General features: G+C 42.2%; 1 protein-coding gene across 2 annotated transcripts in view; it reads left to right on the top strand.

The window, feature by feature from the left end:
• Positions 1 to 19,403, top strand: part of TTBK2 (tau tubulin kinase 2) — a 211,876-nt gene that overhangs the window by 100,011 nt on the left and 92,462 nt on the right. For both annotated transcript variants that reach the window (XM_045014242.1, XM_045014241.1), the window contains exons 5-6: positions 7,219 to 7,359; positions 13,530 to 13,634. In XM_045014242.1, the coding sequence (XP_044870177.1) occupies positions 7,219 to 7,359; positions 13,530 to 13,634 (246 nt within the window). The remainder of the gene's footprint in view (positions 1 to 7,218; positions 7,360 to 13,529; positions 13,635 to 19,403) is intronic.

Here is a 19,403-nt window from a genome sequence, read left to right as displayed (position 1 = left end):
CTGCCTGCGGTCCTGCAGAACATCCACAAGGCGCCGGAGCGTGTCCGTTTGCTCCCTCATTAGTCCAAGCAGCATTTGAGTCGCCTGCTTGTCTTCCTCACGCCACCTCTCCTCCCGTTCGCTGTGTGAGCGCTGGTACAGAGAGAGGGTCTCCCTCCACTGGCTCTGCTGGTCCTCCTCGGCTCGGGAGCAGCCGAGAAGTTCAGCGAACATCTCGTCCCGTGTCTTTTTCTTTCGCCGCCTAATCTTTGCCAGCCTCTGTGAGGATGCTGTGGCAGGTCTGGAGACAGTCGAAGCTGTGTGATGGGAAAAAACGAGTGAATTCCTTGCAAAGATACATTTCTGCGAACAATGAACACAATCTAGTCTGTCTCTGTGAACAAGACCATGCACAGCACTTATCTCGTGCGCACTCCTGCTGCAGGCAATCCGGAAAGCATAAACTCTGCCCCTGTTCCACCCCATCGCAGTCTCCCCCGACCCTTGGCATTCTGGGTTGAGATCCCAGTGCCTGATGAGGCAAAAATCATTGTCGCGGGTGGTTCTGGGTAAATGTCATCAGTCATTCCTTCCTCCGGGAAAGCAACGGCAGACAATCATTTCGAGCCCGTTTTCCCTGGATTACCCTGGCAGATGCCATAGCGTGGCAACCATGGAGCCCGTTTTGCCTTTTGTCACTGTCACCGTATGTATACTAGATGCCGCGGACAGAGGCGATTCAGCGGCGCTACACATCAGCATTCATTTGCTTTTGCATGACAGCAGAGATGGTTATCAGCCATACTGTACCATCTACCATGCCATTGTAAATTGGCAATGTGATGACGGTTACCAGTCGTATTGCATTATACCTTCTGCTGCTGTCATAGGTGCCCCTGGCCGAGATCAGCTGGGGGCGCAAAAGACAAAACTGGGAATGACTCCCCGAGTCAATCCCTCCTTTATGGTATGTAAAAATAGAATAATTCCTGCATAGAATATGGGGCAAGTGTAGTAGAGATCCAGTGTATCAGAGAACCAGAGAGCACAGCTGCTCCGTGTCAGATTATGCAGGAATGATGAGCTGCATGGCATTCACAGGGGGTGCTCCTGCAACAACCCCACCTGTTGCTTCCCTCCTCCCCCAGCCTTCCCGGGCTACCGTTGCAGTGTCCCCTGATTTGTGTGCTGAAGTAATAAAGAATGCAGGAATAAGAAACAGTGACTTGTTAGTGAAATGAAATGAGGGGAAGGCAGCCTCCAGCTGCTATGATTGTCCAGACAGGACATTAAGCAGTGTGGGGGAGAGGAGAACAGCATCCTGCTGCTATGACAGTCCAGGCAGTACAGAATCTTTTCTTTACACATAAAGGGCGGGGACTGATGGAGCTCAGCCCCCTGTTGCTATGATGAAGACGGTTAGCAGGCCGTCTACTTATGGGCTGATGATGAGGACGGGTACCAGTCGTATTGCACTACACCATCTACCGCAAGGCTGATGATGACGACGGATATCAGTCATATTGTACCGTCAGCCACCCATGAGGCGGGGGGGGGAGGATGCTACAGTACAGTGCCGCAGCATCGCGTCTACCAGCAGCATTCAGTACACATAGGGTGACATTTAAAAGAGTCAAGAGATGTTTTTTTTTCCTTTTCCTTCTGGGGGTGGGGGGTGGGTGTACATTGACGAGCTATACCCTGAACCGCCGCGGACAATGTGTTTGACCGTATCTTGCATCCTCAGTCGTCCCCCCTCCCTCCATGAGCGTCCATTTGATTCTTTGGCTTTCCGTTTCGCTTGTCACGCAGCAGCGTGCTGAGTCTCTGCTACACCGTCTGTCTGGAGATTTTTTGAAAATACTCTGGACCAGGCATAACATTACAGTAACTCCCCTAATTAGATGCAGGAGTCTCCGAGCGAGATCACCCTGAGGAGGGTCACTGAAGGAGATAGAGAGCGCATGCTGCGTGAAAGCCAGCACAAACCAGGGGCCTATGCTGCCATGCTCGGGCAGGCAATGCTCCCTGAACACCTCATGAAAGCCTGGCGCAGAAAAGTGTGCTACCACGGAGCACCCAATAAGGCAGATCTCCCCAGGAACCTCCTGCGGAGGCTTTTCGATTACCTCCAGGAGAGCTTCGTGGAGATCTCCCAGGAGGATTTCTGTTCTATCCCCATATATATAGACCTCCTTTTCACATAGTTCAGATTCCTGTTCCATTAATAATAAAAGTTTACATGTTTAAAGCACTTACCGACTGATCCTTCCCCTGATTCAGGGTCCGGGTTAACGGTCGGGAAGGGTTGGTAGGGGTTCTCCGTGAGGGTGATGAAGAGATCCTGGCTGTCGGGGAAACCAGCGTTGTAAGCGCTGTCGCCTGCCTCGTCCTCCACAAACCCTTCCTCATCTTCCCCGTCCGCGAACATCGCCGAGGAACTGGCCGTCGACACTATCCCATCGTCAGAGTCCACGGTCACTGGTGGGGCAGTGATGGCAGGCTCCGGAGCGTCCGTTTGCCGCTTTGGTCTTCTGGTAGCCTTGTCTCAGGTCCTTGATTTTCACCCGGCACTGCATTGCATCCCGGCTGTATCCTCTGTCTCTCATGGCTTTGGAGACCTTCTCGTAGGTCTTTGCATTCCGTTTTTTGGAGCGCAGCTCCGAAAGCACAGACTCCTCGCTCCACACACCGATCAGATCCAAGACTTCCCGGTCAATCTATGCTGGGGCCCTCTTTCTATTCAGAGATTGCATGAACTCCTCTGCTGGAGAGCTCTGCATCGTTGCCGGTGCTGCTGAGCTCGCCCCGATGTCCAACCTGGAAATGAGATTCAAACTGGCCAGACAGGAAAAGGAATTCAAATTTTCCTGGAGTTTTTCCTGTGTGCCTGATCAGAACATCCAAGCTCGGACTGCTGTCCAGAGCGTCAACAGAGTGGTGCAGTGTGGGATAGCTCCCGGAGCTACTAAGGTCGATTTCCGTCCACACCTAGCCTAATTCGACATGGCCATGTCGAATTTAGCGCTACTCCCCTCATCGGGGAGGAGTACAGAAGTCGAACTAAAGAGTCCTCTATGCCGAATTAAATAGCTTCGTGGTGTGGACGGGTGCACGGTTAATTCGAATTAACGCTGCTAAATTCGAATTAAAGTCCTAGTGTGGACCAGGCCTAAGATACAACTGCATTTGCTCCAATCTCTCAGACAGAGACAAATACCTACAAGATCTTTATCAAGCTTTCTTAAAACTACAGTACCACCTGCTGAAGTGAAGAAAGAGATTGAAAGCGCCAGAAGAATACCCAGAAGTCACCTACTCCAGGACAGGCCCAACAAAGAAAGTAACAGAACGCCACTAGCCGTCACCTTCAGCCCCCAACTAAAACCTCTCCAGCGCATCATCAAGGATCTACAACCTATCCTGAAGGACGATCCCTCACTCTCACAGATCTTGAGAGACAGGCCAGTCCTCGCTTACAGTCAGCCCCCCAACCTGAAGCAAATACTCACCAGCAACCACACAACAAAAACACTAACCCAGGAACCTATCCTTGCAACAAAGCCTGTTGCCAACTCTGTCCACAGACAGCATCATAGGACCTAATCACATCAACCAAACCATCAGGGGCTTGTTTACCTGCACATATATGCCATCATGTGCCAGCAATGCCCCTCTGCCATGTACATTGGCCAAACTGGACAGTCTCTACGCAAAAGAATAAATGGACACAAATCAGACGTCAAGAATTATAACATTCAAAAACCAGTCGGAGAACACTTCAGCCTCCCTGGACACTCAATTACAGACCTAAAAGTCACAATTCTTAAACAAAAAAACTTCAGAAACAGACTCCAATGAGAAACTGCACAACTGGAATTAATTTGCAAACTGGACACCATTAAATTAGGCTTGAATAAAGACTGGGAGTGGATGGGTGTGGTGGAGTGTTGCCCCACCCCCTGAGAAAAAGGCTGGAACAGGCCTTTGACACTGCACAAGCCGGCAGCCAATCAATAGAGGCCTGTTAGGAGCCAATCAGGGCAGGGCAGAGGCAACCAATCAGGGCCGGGTTAGGCCCTATAACAGGGGTCGGCAACTTTTCAGAAGTGATGTGCTGAGTCTTCATTTATTCACTCTAAGTTAAGGTTTCGTGTGCCAGTAATACATTTTAATGTTTTTAGACGGTCTCTTTCTATAAGTCTATAATATATAACTAAACTATTGTTGTATGTAAAGTAAATAAGGTTTTTAAAATGTTTAAGAAGCTTCATTTAAAATTAAATTAAAATGCAGATCTCCCCAGACCAGTGGCCAGGACCCGGGCAGTGTGAGTGCCACTGAAAATCAGCTCGCATGCCGCCTTCGGCACACGTGCGATAGGTTGCCTACCCCTGCCCTATATAAAGGCTGCCTAGCAGGAGAAAGGGGAGTCTCTCCCTGACTGCCAACGGAGGAGGACTGGCTCCTGGGCTGAAGGTAGAACCTTGGACAGAGCAGTGCTGGGGAAGTTACAGAAGGAGCTGGGGAGCTCCAGCCAAGGAAAACCCCAGGCTGCAGGCCTGGCTACAAAGGGCTGAGTGGGTGCACAGGACCAAAGGGGAAGTGGCCCAGGGACAAGTCTGATAAGGGGAGAGGAGGAGGGCAGGGAGGCTGCCGCTAGAGGGTCCTTGGGTTGGGACCCAGAGTAGTGGGGGGGCCTGGGTTCCCCCCTTCCCCTTGCACTATACCTGGCTGAGGAAGAGTGTGGCCTGATACAGGCTGTGGCTGGCCCCTGTGACAAAGGGGCTAGACTTTGAGGCTGCAGCCGGCCACTAGAACAGGAGCAGATGATGGACGGGACACCACCGGCAGAAGGCGCCCCGCAGAGGACAAAGCTAATTCCCAGGCGTGCCAGCGGGAGGCACTGCAGGGGTGAGTCCCACACCTCTACAATGGGTCATTACACAAACTAAAAACTATTTCCCCATGCTAATTTTTCCCCTACTGTTACTCACACCTTCTTGTCAACTGTTTGAAATGGGCCATCCTGATTATCACTACAAACGTTTTTTTTTCTCCTGCTGATAATAGCCCACCTTAATTGATTAGTCTCCTTAGAGTTGGTATGGCAACCCCCATTTTTTCATGTTCTCTCTCTCTCTATATATATATATCTCTTCCTACTGTATTTTCCACTCCATGCATCTGATGAAGTGGGTTTTAGCCCATGAAAGCTTATGCCCAAATAAATTTGTTAGTCTATAAGGTGCCACAAGTACTCCTCGTTCTTTTTGCTGATACAGACTAACACGGCTACCACTCTGAAACTCAAAATGATGGGAGTTTTCTTCAGAGAAAAATGTCCTGACATTTAAAAGAACCTGAAAAAGCAGTAGACTCTGATACACATTGCTAGTCATTCTGCTACTTGGATATTAAAAAAGAACGGCATATAAGGATTTCTGTGAAAACTCGTGTTGTGTTTTTATTCTCTGTGGCTGCCAGGCACTCAGAAGGTTACAGATAAAAGACTCTATTCTAACTAGAGCTGCTTTGCTGGAAATTCAAAAAAAAAAAATCTCTTGTTTCAGGTTGAATTGAAAAGAAAATCTTTCAAAATTTTTAGCAAATTGAAAAGTTAAACTTTGAGATGAGTTGAAACAAAATGTGTTTTGTTCTGACTCTGATTTTATCATTTCTATTTCGGTGAATTTGAAAAAGCTAAGGAAAACTAGTTCCACAAAATGGCAGGGAAAGGAGGTGGTTCCACTTTCCTCATGACTGTTCACCCAATGTTAGGGCACTCACCTGAGACGTGAAAGGGCCACGTTCAAGTCCACCCTCTCTCTGAAATGGAGAAGGGATTCGAACTTGGGTCTCTCACAATGCAGTAGAGTACCTTAGCTATGTGGCTATGGAATATTCCAATGTGGGGCCTTCACAGTCTCTCCTGTTGAAGCTGTTCCAAAACTTATAAATAATTAAATAATCATTGGAGCACAGACTTGAACTTGTCTCCCATATCCTATGTCAGTGCTCTAACTACCAGACTAGAGTCATTCTCACCCTTTTTCCCTGGCTTCAAGACTATCCATTTGAATTCATAGTGGCAAATTCATAGACTCTCTCCAGAACATCACATAGCTAAGTGGATAGGGCAAAAGCAGCTGGAGGTGGAGAATGAAGAGGTGGTCTCCTCATATCTTTTAGCCCAGTGGTTAAGGCACTCACCTGGCATGTGGGAGAGACAAGTTCAAATCTGTACTTCACATCAGAAAGAGAGAGGAACTGAACTTGCATTTCCCACATGCCAGGTGAGTGCCTTAACCACTGGGCTAAAAGATATGAGGAGACCACCTCTTCATTCTCCACCTCCAGCCGCTTTTGAATCTAGTCCTCCTTTGTTTTTATCAAAGTGCCCAAAATCTAAAATGGAAAATGTTGAGTTGGGTCAACATGAAACGTATTGTTTGGACATTTCCAAAATTATTTGGTTTGGTCAAAACTATTCTGCGAACTCAAATGTAAATTTACAAATAGTTTTAGGTGGACCGAAACTGCAATTTCTTCCCATAAATGTTGTCCAGCTCTCATAACTGACAAATATGCCAAAATCACTTTTCTACTAGATCCAAGTTGGTGTGATTCAGGTTATCTGGAATCAGAAACAGTGAGTCACATTTTCAAAAACAGCTTCTAAATTTAATGTCTGAAATATTTAGAGAATTTTGCATATACATTTAGAACACCTTCTCCATCACTGAATTTTTAAATCAAGATTGGATGCTTTTCTAAAAGATATGCTCTAGAATTATTTTGGGGTAGTTCTGTGGCATGTGTTATACAGGATCTCAAATTACATGATCATAATGGTCCCTTCTGGACTTGGAAACTATTCATCTATGAGATGTGGTGTCCTCGAAGAGTACAATGGGTGAGGGGCGAGTTCTAGGATGCGTTTCTTAAGACTTTCATTGTGAACAGTTTAAGAAAACCATCCAGTGTTGTAGCTATGTTGGTCCCAGGATATTGGAGAAACAATGTGGGTGAGGTAGTATCTTTTATTGGACCAATTTCTGTTGGTGTGAGAGATGTAAGCTCGAAACCTTGTCTCTCTCACCAACAGAAGTTGGTCCAATATAAGATATTACCTCACTCACCTTGACTCAGTTTAAGATTAACGTTAATAAATTATTTACTTATCTGTGAATACTGTTTTTGGGACTGCTCCTGAAAATGTTCTTATGTTTTGATTAGGGTCGGAATTTGGCAGATCTGCGTCGGAGCCAGTCTCGAGGGACCTTCACCATGAGTACCACCCTGCGCCTGGGAAAGCAGATTCTTGAGTCCATTGAGAGCATTCACTCTGTGGGATTCCTGCACAGAGACATTAAACCAGTAAATTCCTTCTTAAGCCAAAACCAGTAATGAATATGTGAGCCTTAGTTGACAGCATTAAGAAGAAAGGGCAGTGTATTAGATGTTAATTTGAAAAAGTTAGAAGGGGAAGAATGAATGAATCTTTCAAGATGGCATTGCAAAATTTATTTAATTTGTGCTAGATTGCAACTGGTATAAATGGCGGTCGTCCTCCAAGTGAGCTTGAATTAGCATTTTCATCTGTCCGTTATAGAGACCTTATATAGCAGTAACTCCCACCGCAGAATAAAATATGATTAGAGATTATTTGGACTATAGAAGCAGACTCTTAATGTAAGAAATCAAAGGGAGTAAACTTTAACCATAGGAAATATTTGTAAGAGTTTTAATAGTAATTTCATAATATTGAATCAATTTAATTTAAGTTGTGGTATGGAATCTAATGTATGAATAACAAAGAAAAACAAACCATCTCTGCATATGGAAGAAAACTGTTATGGCATGCATGATATGCTATGTTGTCAAAACCCGAGCTTTGGATAAAACCCACTAAAAATAGAAAGCTTTTGGTTGCTTGAGTAAAGTGTAGGTACAGAAATTTTATTTGGGAAAAGCAACATACCGTACATAATTCTAAAGGAATTCCTCAGCATTTATTATGGTGTTCTGGTAATTGATTATTCTGTAATATTATACTTGTTTTTGTTTGGAAGTCTTATTCACCAGCAAAGACACTAAGTTTTCAATTTCAAAAAGTATGCACAAATTTAAATAGAAGATACAGTATTAAACAAGCAGGATATTTAAGACATGGTCGGCTCTAACAGGGAAGACTAACTCCTGAAGGTCTCAATGCCTTTAAAATTAAATATTTGCCTGATTAGGTTTTTAAAAGTATTATTTTAAATACCATGTAAATACCATTTTGTTCCAACCACAAAAAAAGATAGCTACAGTACTGCCTTTACATCACTTGCAAGCTGGCAGTTGACTAACATAAAGTGATGAATAATAAGCTATACTTTACTTAAATAAATTAATAGCTTATTATAGATTGTATAGTGTGGGTATAGCTTATAGGTTGTTTTAATTTACAAAGTGTTTTCATTTGTTTTTTTTCTCAGTTACCTCTATTGAAGTGTAGATTTTGCATTAGCCATTGTGAATATTCTTTGATGAAGTTTTTTTTAGACAACACTCTAGTCTTGCTTATCTCTGACCATCTGTCCATTTATTACTCCTATGGTTTGTTGTTAAATTTCTCTAAATTACAAAGTATATGTTTTCTTTAGAGAAGTTTAAAAACTACAGATGTCTATAAAGCTGGCATATTGCCTGTATTTTAAGGTGAACAGCAAGTGTGTTTTAAATTTTTTTTTTAACAATGAACTAAGATTAAATAACAGGCATTTAGTATTGCGTTCAGCATATAATTGATTTTAAACATGCCTTTTTCCTTTGTAAGATTATAACCATTGACTTTCCAAAGGACTGTATTATCCTTGCTATTTAGTGCATTCCATATATTTTCTAAACATGGCCAGAAATTAGCTCTTTATGGTTCCTTCCATGTCTCTTCTGTTCTACACTGCTGAAGAAAATACTATTCTCCTCCTCCCTGTCACACAGATTCACAACCCCTAAGTTATCTTTAACTCCCCCTCCTCCTCCCCACACATGCAAGGGGTCACTAAATAGTGTTCCTGCTTCCTCCACAACATACAGAAAATCTAACTCTTCCTCTCTTGTCTGAAAGTCAAAACACTTGTCCATACCCTGGCCACTTCTGTTTTAATTAATGCATCCTTCTTCTTTTTGGAGTCCCTGATAACTACATCACTGACTAATTTTGTCAAAATGTAACAAGTTCTTTTCCTTGCCTGTTGCTCTGAACACATCTCTCCTCTATTTGAAACCTCCAGCTTCTTGCCCTTTGTTCACCTGATCCTTCGTTTCAAAGTCCTGCATGACTAAGATTCAGTCTATATATCAAATCTAATTTCTTATTGTGTCCATCCTCTCCCCTTTCACAACTGTCAGTGATGTCAATTCCACTGCCCTCTTTTATTCCCTTCTTGCACTCCCACGTTTGTGGCTCTTCTATGCATAAGAGACAACATGGGACTTCACCAGGCTCTCTCATTCCACCTAATGACCCCTTGTTCCATGAAGCCTATGAACACTTTGCCACAATAAGCCCCATTCCCACTGCTACCTTACTGAGAGGAAGAGATGGGATATTTTTTTTAAAAATACAAAAAATTCCCCTGCCCCTCTTCTTTTGCGCTCTTCTTTTGGTATTGCACTGTGGCCTGTCTTTTCTATGAATGTCAAAAATTGTAAGCTCCTTCATGCAGGGACTTTCTTCACATTTTTGCATTGTACAGCAATGAATGCATTGTTAGCCTTTAATAAACAACAATACATTGAACTATCTTTTGAATGTATAGTGTGATAACTAATAAGAATTACTGCCTTGCCCAATAAATTGTAGTGTATTGTTTGATCATGCACTTAGTGAGAACCTGAAATATTTTTTTTTCATCTATTGGTTAGTATCACACAGTATACTTTCCTGCTGTGAAGTAGGTCTTATTTTTGGTATTTGATTTTTCTGGTTTCCTCTGAGATTATCACTGCATTTGCTACATGCATACTATATATTGCTGTACATTAAAAATGTCATCAGACTCTACTGTGAACATGTACAATTGAATTCCATACATGCAAAGGTCTTCTATTTTTTGTCACCATTATTTTCATCTTCTGACTTAATGTTATCTGACAGTATACACTGAATTTCATGCCCTAATTATAATGCCCAGTTCACAGAATGGTGTGATGTAAGTCCCCTTTGAAGACACTTTGAATTAAGAAATTTTCATTTTTATCCTTCATTCTTGCATTATATTTAAAAAAAAAAAGGTATGTCACCCATGACTTCATTTGGGTGGTGAGTGGAACCAGAGTCAGGTAGGATTGAGTGAAATACGTTGAGAGGGAGATAGATGGAGCATCAAACTTGAAAGGTGCGGAGACTGTGAGGTAGGTTGGAAGCGGAAGGTGATATGTGTGTGATGGGAGGGCAAGGGATGGATGGAGGCAGCCTGGTAGCTGTAGGGAGAAGAGTTTGGATGAAGCCATTGGAGTTGAGGTGTGATTGGGAACTTAAATATTGACCCAGGACAGGAGCAGGAGCAATAGGGAGAACCACAAATTATATTAGAACTATTCCTTCCTTCTAAGAGAGGTGCTACATAACACTAGAACACATCCCCACTTGCTAGGGATAAGGTGGACTTTTGACTTGGAGTATTCTTTACCTACAGATAAAAGTCCACATTATTTACTGGAGAAAAATGCCCAGAGCTTAGACCTTCAGCATTCCAGAAGCAGTAAGTCCAGTGGTGGATACAGACCTGTAGACATGAACGAGAGGGCATCGAAACTCTCTCTGCATAAATAGGATACTGCTGAACACGTACATTTCTGCTCCTGTTTTATTTTTATTTTTTTCATCTACCCATTGGACCTGAAACTGCTATATGTTTCTAATATTTTTAGTTTTTTCAGGTTTATTCAGCAGAAATGCTTTTTATAGTTTTTAGAAAACTGATAGCTAAATTTGGGCTTTGTGTTTGTGTTTTTCCTGACACAGAACTTATAGGCCTAAAAGCTTGTTTCAAAGTGGTTGGCTTTGAAATGATAAAAAAAAATAGTTTTAAGCATTGTAAAAAGCGATGGGCCATATTCTTTGCTTGCTTCTCATGGGAAGCCAGAAACAAATGTGTAGTTCCTGGTAAGTGCCTTGATGCCAAGTCTTCCAATCTTAGCCTCACTTCAAAAGCCTTGATACTCAAGGAATCTATATGTGCACTTGTGGATGAGTGATCTGACAAGGCACAGAAAAAGAGAAGAACAAAGTTATGAAATCTTAGTTATCTTGTAAAATGGATATTATAAGTGTCCATGCCCTCTCTGTACAGTTCTTACAATGCAAGCTTTGGTACTATCTTTGACACATCTCAAAGCCAAATTCTACTGTGGAATTTCTGCTAGCATCCAAGTCTGATTTATAAAGACTATCCAAGTACTCTTCCTTGGCGTAGTATTCCTTATCTGTTTTTTTTTCTCTGATCTCAATGGCAAGCCTTTCTCAGTGCAATCCTTTGGTGTACCAAAAAAAAAAAAAAAGTCCATTTGTCAACAGTCTAAATTCATCATCAGGAAATGTATATGTCCCCAATTGTCTGTTTGTATTTGTCCTGCATGGAGGGAGACAGGTAGTAAGCATACCCCGGCCTTTCTAAGTTGGCCATGGCCCATGTGGATCTTCATTATAACATCTGTGAACTGTGGTTCCTTCTGTTTACAGAACCACTTAAGTTAATTCACATTAAAGAGTCTTTTTATGAATCTTTCTAAATTAATGTCAAGCTTTTGTTCATTTCCAGAGTAAGAGTATCTCAGATTCTGTCTAGATTTGAGTGGGAAGGTGAACTTGACAGGTCCTGCCATTCCTGAAGATCAAATTTTTGTTTCATCTGTTCATCTCTGATGGATGATGTAAAATCTTACAAGTGACAATTTGGCAGCTCTCAGATGCTTTAAATGATCCTCTTTCTTCATTCAGAAGAAGAGTTGCAACCAATTAACAAGCTTAACTCTGACCTAGACTAGAAGGTAGGTCCTTCTATCATTTTAAACTCTGCCGATATGTTACAGACTCACTTGGCAACAGTCCAGTCTATGGTTAAAATGCTTCCCTGTGTAGGTTTTTAATGTTTTTTTTTTATTAACTCTTCTAAATTCTTTGGGAGTGAGACCAGGAAATGATAGATTTGGAATTCCAAGGATTTTCCATCTTGCTGCACCTAATAAACAATATAGAATATTAGACTGCTTGATAGCTAAATAAACACTTCTTTCCTTTGGCTCTTTTCACAAGAGTGGCAAATTACTAGGTTCTGGTAATTAGTTATGCCACTAGAACATTTGCCAGTGAATTATGACAACTTAAGCAGCTAACTTATAAGAGTCAGAATTGTCTAACGACTCTTTTATACTAACTTTCTCTGATCCATCTATAAACTTGTGCTCTGCCTCTGGCATTATTCGTTGTGGCTTGTGTCTCTTTCCAGAGATACAGGAGTTCAGTCTCTTTCTTGTAGAACTTCACCTGCTTTGCTCCAAGATGGATGATATCCTGGCCAAAGTTTATAAAGACCAGGGTTGCTACTGGATTCATTGGTTTAATTCAAACTGGGTACATGAAGTACCAGGCAGTAGAGAATCAGAAATCAACAATAGCTTTTCCACAGTCATCAGTGCCAAATTTCCAATATGGTGAGTTCTCCCACTTGTACAGGGGTTTTACTCAGTGCACAGACTCTTGTTTCAACTCTTTGGGCTAGCCCTGTTCTTTTCCATTGATAATTTTTAGGCCTTGTTGAACAAGTCTAGGTCATATGGTTAAAACACAAGTGATAGGCAGACTGTTATATTAGAAATGTTGCTGACATCAGAGGAGCTGAACCAGTGCAGTGTTGAGAAATTTTAGGAAAAAAGGCTATGTAGACAAAAACCCAAGAACTATGAACTCTAACTCAGTGGTTTTCAAAGCCGGTCTGCCACTTGTTCAGGGAAAGCCTCCTGGTGGGCCAGGCTGGTTTGTTTACCTGCCGCGTCCACAGGTTCGGCCGATCATAGCTCCAAGCCAATGGGGGCTGCGGGAAGGGCGGCCAGCACATCCCTCGGCCCGCGCCACTTCCCGCAGCCCCCATTGGCCTGGAGCGGCGACCTGCGGCCAGTGGGAGCCGTGATCGGCCAAACCTGCGGATGCGGCAGGTAAACAAACCGGCCTTGCCCGCCAGGGGCTTTCCCTGAACAAGTGGCGGACCGGCTCTGAGAACCACTGCATCTAACTGAAGTTTTCAGAATGTACTGCCTCCACAAATGCACACTCTCTCCCTCCAACCAATTTGTCTTTGAAGATTTTTTTCTAGGCAGCCAGAAAAGAGGAGGGAGCATTCTGCATCCCTCTCTTGGCGTATGCAGTGCCAATATAATGTGTTCTTTTCTCCAAAGTGAATGGAACATGGGCAGAAGTGAAGATGTAGAGTTATGGAAAATGACATGCATTAATATGTATATATTAATAATGTATACTTTTTTGTTTCTTTTTCTAGTCGAACTTTGCTATGGGACGTTTCCCTAGCACGTGTAGGAAGTGTTACATGCTGGATTTTGGCTTGGCACGACAGTTTACAAACTCATGTGGGGATGTCAGACCGGTAAGAATTTTTTTTCCACAATTATTGTAAGTGATTATTGATTTGCTGTGATAATATACTAAAATTTTTCTGGAGACTGAATTGATACAGTATCTAAATTTGGTTCATTCCATTCCAGAACAGAGATGCCATATGATCTAGTGGGAAGTTCAAAGGACAGGAAATCAGGAAGAATCATGGGTTCTTTCTTTGGCCTAAGATATAGATTTATTATGTGCCCTTGGGCAGTACTTGAATGCCTTGTATATCAATCAATCTATCCAGCTGGAAAATTAGGCAAAAAGCACAATCTTGCTGAATAACGGATGTTACAACACAGCTAAACTTTTCGTAGTAAATAAATTATAGAAAATAATATGGAGGAGAAAAACTCAAACAGTACATTGAAAACATACAGTGGTTTGGAGAGGAAAGAATTGGGTGGAATGGTAGAATGAAACAGAATACAGCTACATTTAGTTACAATATTGCCATAAGAAATATAGTAATTTTCAAATATGAATTAGGAATTGGGGAATGACTATGATTTAGAAAGGATCATAGATACAGGGATCTGAATAAGAACATCGCAATAAGTACAGTAGAGCCTCCCTAATTCACTGTTGATTGGGAGTCCATTGTGAATTCCTGAAGTTTGCAAATTGGGAAGTAAGTGAACACAATGTATGACAATACATGATAAAATGTAGTTTATATGTTTGACTAGTTTTTAGTTTTAATGTTTATGGTAATATTGAATAATGTAGTAGTCAATATTATGTAGAATATTTTGTACATGTAATGAAGTTGAGTAATAGGAACATTCTCAATAGCATTTACAATTCAATCTTGGCTGAGAGGTGGAGTAAAATGGCTATTTTTGTGTGTGCAAATTCCGAGGTGTGTGGATTAGCAAAGTAAATTAGCGAGGTTCTGCTGTACTCTATTCCTTCAGTCATAATGCTGGACATTGCAATGAAAACAAAGAGCAGGGGAGACCAACAGAGTGGCTGCAGCTGTTGGAAAGGTGAGCAAGTAGTTTTTTGTTTTCATAAGCTTTTGTCTTTTTCTGTGTGTCTGGTGTTTATGGTTGTTTTTCTGACTTGTAATTTTGAAATGAAACACATACTTAAGATTCTATAAGTTCAAAAACATACATCCACCAATGGTAGTATTTTCAGGAAAATTGAGAGAAATACTATATTTTCTGTTGCAAGCAGTTAACACATCTGTTTCTCTTTTATAAAAACCCATGTGTTGCCTTTGTTTTTCATTGTAGTGCCCTGCAGTATAACTGAAGTAGTTATTTAATGAAATGTAGTCTATTTTCAGGCTTTTCTGATGGTATAATGCATACTGTAATGATGACACAGTATCAACAAGGAAAATGCATATTAGTTTTTATTTGCACTAATCAATCACTTGTGTCTTTCGGTTAAATAGCAAGTATTTCTTGTTGCACCAACAAGTTGACTACTAATAAAACTGAGTTGCATTTTCTTTAAGCAAAATATCCTCTGTGTTTACATCGTCTCTTCACTGCCATATAGTGATTCTTATTCTGATCTTCACTAGATTTCCTTATAGGTTTTTCCTCAATATATTTCGCAAATAATATGGAGATAGTAAAAAAAAATATTCAAAAATTTTGAGTTGTATTATTTTTTAAAATCTAATAAAATATGATAATAAAAGTCAATGTATGTTATGGAGTGGTGGTTGCTGCTCCATAGTTAAGGTTGATTCTGGCTTTTTATAATAAGCCTGATTTTTCAACACCCCTAACTTCCCCCAAAAGAAACCAATCTCACTGAAACTTCTCATGCCATGTATTGTCTCTGAATCCTTGAATTGTAATGGGAAGTTTAGTAAAAATCAGAAAAGGACTTTTAAAGTTATAGTGCCAGGTCCTCAGCTCTCTGGCTCCTTTGTGCTGCTTAGGCAGTGCAAAGTAGCTAGACAGCTTCCCTAAAGGGCACCTGAGGCTGGGAATTCCTGAGGGTCATAAAGCCATTTTCCAGCTGCAAACCAATTGCTTCTTATTACAGTGTAGGGGAAATTGTGGCATGGCCTGGAGCAGGAGGGGATATGGCTGGGCCATGCTTCAATCAGGAGATCCCTGATCAGCAGAACTGTGTAAATTAAAATGGGTGGAACCCACCTCCAGTTAACCCAAGGACTGGGATAGCAGAAAGGTGTCATAGAGCCTAGATCCTGACCTGAGTGCAACTCAGCTAGACCTGGGAATCTGGTCTATGCTATTTAAGAATTTCAATTACTGACTTTTTGAAAGTTTGCTAAATATTATTTTGACTCATCATATGTCCAAAATGTCTTGGTTTTCAAACTCTAAAGTTATTCTGTTTTGTTGACCTTGGTGAGGAGAAATGCCGAGAAATGGGTTAGAGTAGGAGGGAATTACAAAAATATATAATTCAAACATTATAATAAAACCCCCATATTTAAAACGGGCACGAGGTTCAGTGTGGGATTATTGGAGCAGGGATACAAATAGAGGGTACATGAAGGCTAGGGAGGAAGGCTTTAAGGGAAAGTAGAAACATTATCCCTTGGAAAACCCATGGGAGGAGGAAATGGGGAAACCCACCAAATTATCATACTAAAGAGTTTTGGTGAGTTAAAGACCATTGCTTAATTCCCAGTACACTGGACTAAAGCAGAAAAATACTGTGCAGAGTTTAATATGCCTTTAAAATAACAGGATCTTGTAATTTGTTTCTGTTTTTGGTGGCATTACATGTGGCATTACTGGCTGAGACTCTCTTCTAACTCATTGGTAGTCATTGGTAGATATTTAAAGATGAGCCTTAAAACCAGGGCCGGCTCCAGGCACCAGCGAAGGAAGCAGGTGCCTGGGGCGGCCAATAGAAAGGGGCGGCAGTCCGTCTGTTATTGGGGCGGCACTTCTCTTCCTCTTCGGCGGTACTTCAGCGGCGGGTTCTTAACTCCCTCTCTTCCTCTTTGGTGGCATTTCAGTAGCTGCTCAATAATCAGGTTTTTCTTTCTTTTCTTTCTTTATTTTTTTCTTTGCTGCTTGGGGCGGCAAAAAAGCTGGAGCTGGCCCTGCTTAAAACCTGGGACACCACCTCACCCACTTGCATTTTTCAAAAGAGCCAGCATGTCGTCTCTATCTCCTCTGCTTCTGCTACTTTGGGCTACTGGCATTTCTGACATGGTTCTGTCGGTTGGTCAGTAGCAATGACTCTCCCGTTGGGGTCTGAGGAAGTACAATGGGTTGGAAATATGGAACAACTTAATCCTGAATAACAAGAAATGTTATTCATCTCCTCTTCTTTGAAGGATAATGCCATCTGCACATCTGATAATTTCAGACAATTTCAAGAGCTATTAGGGTGTGTGGTTGAGGCTCCTGAATTAGAATAATTTTCAGCTCTGAAGACCAGAGACACTCTTATTGAACAATTACTGAGAACAAAAATTCTATAAAGGAGCTGATGACTTAGGAGCATATAGCATCCAAATACAAATTAAGAGAGGCTGTACATTTGCTCAAGTCAATGGACCCTTTTTATGGGGCCCAAGCGTGAATGGAAGATTTCCCATGTGAGAAGGGAGGATTTCTTCAGTTTCAAGATGGATGAGATACTGGAGAAGATGAAGGGTACCAAGTCCATCGCTAGGACTCTAATACTTCTTCAATCACCTCAAAGAGAAAGGTCTGCTTGTTGAATTCCTTTTTGTACCAGAGACTTTCCATGTGTCCTTGGGTTTCCAACCACAATTTCAGGAAAGGTAGCCTTGCATCAAGAGAAGAGGTAGGATAATGGAAAATACTTCGGGTAGACAGCTGCTTTATCTATCATTCATGTGTCTACTGCATTAGTGAGGCATCAAAACTGATATCTTGCTTTGTGGCACAGAGCTAGGTTTAACTTTCTTATCTACAACTCCCCTTGGGGACGGTTTGGTCTGTTTCTTTTCTGTGTTGGGTGGAATTGCCCAACTTGGATACATTGTCTAATTCCACTCCATGCTGCTTCACAGTCTCTGTGCCTCATCTCTTTTTAGGGATTCCTCTCATAAGAATCTGTGTAGAGCAGATGGGAATTATAAAGAGTGCCTCAACAGCGGAGAGGAAAACGCACGAGTTACAAGGATTCCTTCTGATTTCTCCAAGCAGATAGGAAGCAGAGGGACAAGAGGGAGACATCCACGATATAATCATGCCATAATGTCCAAATATTGCATTCTGATTTTTGTATCTGTGTGTTAAAATGTTGAGTTGTGATGATGCAAGTTCATAATGCAAACATTGTCAGCTAACGTTAGGAAGTCAGTGGTGTCCTCAATATTTTATTCATAGAATCATAGAATATCAGGGTTGGAAGGGACCTCAGGAGGTCATCTAGTCCAACTCCCTGCTCAAAGCAGGACCAATTCCCAACTAAATCATCCCAGCCAGGGCTTGTGTCAAGCCTGACCTTAAAAGCCTCTAAGGAAGGAGATTCCATCACCTCCCTAGGTAACCCATTCCAGTGCTTCACCACCCTCCTAGTAAAATTTTTTTCCTAATATCCAACATAAACCTACCCCACTGCAACTTGAGACCATCACTCCTTGTTCTGTCATCTGGTACCACTGAGAACAGTCTAGATCCATGCTCTTTGGAACCCCCTTTCAGGTAGTTGAAAGCAGCTATCAAATCCCCCCATATTCTTCTCTTCTGCAGACTAAACAATCCTAGTTCCCTCAGCCTCTCCTCATAAGTCATGTGTTCCAGCCCCCTAATCGTTTTTGTTACCCTCCGCTGGACTCTTTCCAATTTTTCCACGTCCTTCTTGTAGTGTGGGGCCCAAAACTGGACACAGTACTCCAGATGAGGCCTCCCAAATGTCGAGTACTGAGGAATGATCACGTCCCTCGATCTGCTGGCAATGCCCCTATTTATACAGCCCAAAATGCCGTTAGCCTTCTTGGCAACAAGGGCACACTGTTGACTCATATGCAGCTTCTCGTCCACTGTAACCCCTAGGTCCTTTTCTGCGGAACTGCTGCCTAGCCATTCGGTCCCTAGTCTGTAGCAGTGCATGGAATTCTTCTGTCCTAAATGCAGGACTCTGCACTTGTCGTTGTTGAACCTCATCAGATTTCTTTTGGCCCAATCCTCTAATTTGTCTAGGTCCCTCTGTATCCTATCCCTACCCTCCAGAGTATCTACCACTCCTCCCAGTTTAGTGTCATCTGCAGACTTGCTGAGAGTGCAGTCCATGCCATCCTCCAGATCATTAATGAAGATATTGAACAAAACCGGCCGCATGACCGACCCTTGGGGCACTCCGCTTGATACCGGCTGCCAGCTAGACATGGAACCATTGATCACTACCTGTTGAGCCTGACAATCTAGCCAACTTTCTATTCATCCAGCCCATACTACTTTAACTTGCTGGCAAGAATACTGTGGGAGACCGTATCAAAAGCTTTGCTAAAGTCAAGGAATAACACATCCACTGCTTTCCCCTCATCCACAGAGCCAGTTATCTCCTCATAGAAGGCAATTAGGTTAGTCAGGCATGACTTGCCCTTGGTGAATCCATGCTGACTGTTCCTGATCACTTTCCTCTCCTCAGAATTGATTCCTTGAGGACCTGCTCCATGATTTTTCCAGGGACTGAGGTGAGGCTGACTCCTCCATTTGATAACAAAGTTGGTTCTTCAAGGCTGAGAAGTACTGCTGTATTCTAGTGAGTTGAAAGGTTTTTCTCTGCTATTGATGTGTTTTGTTTTGTTAGGTAACTACTGGCAGTTCTT

Source organism: Mauremys mutica, chromosome 4 (assembly GCF_020497125.1).
Source record: "Mauremys mutica isolate MM-2020 ecotype Southern chromosome 4, ASM2049712v1, whole genome shotgun sequence".
NCBI lineage: Eukaryota > Metazoa > Chordata > Testudines > Geoemydidae > Mauremys > Mauremys mutica.
This window is presented reverse-complemented; position numbering and strand designations above follow the sequence as displayed.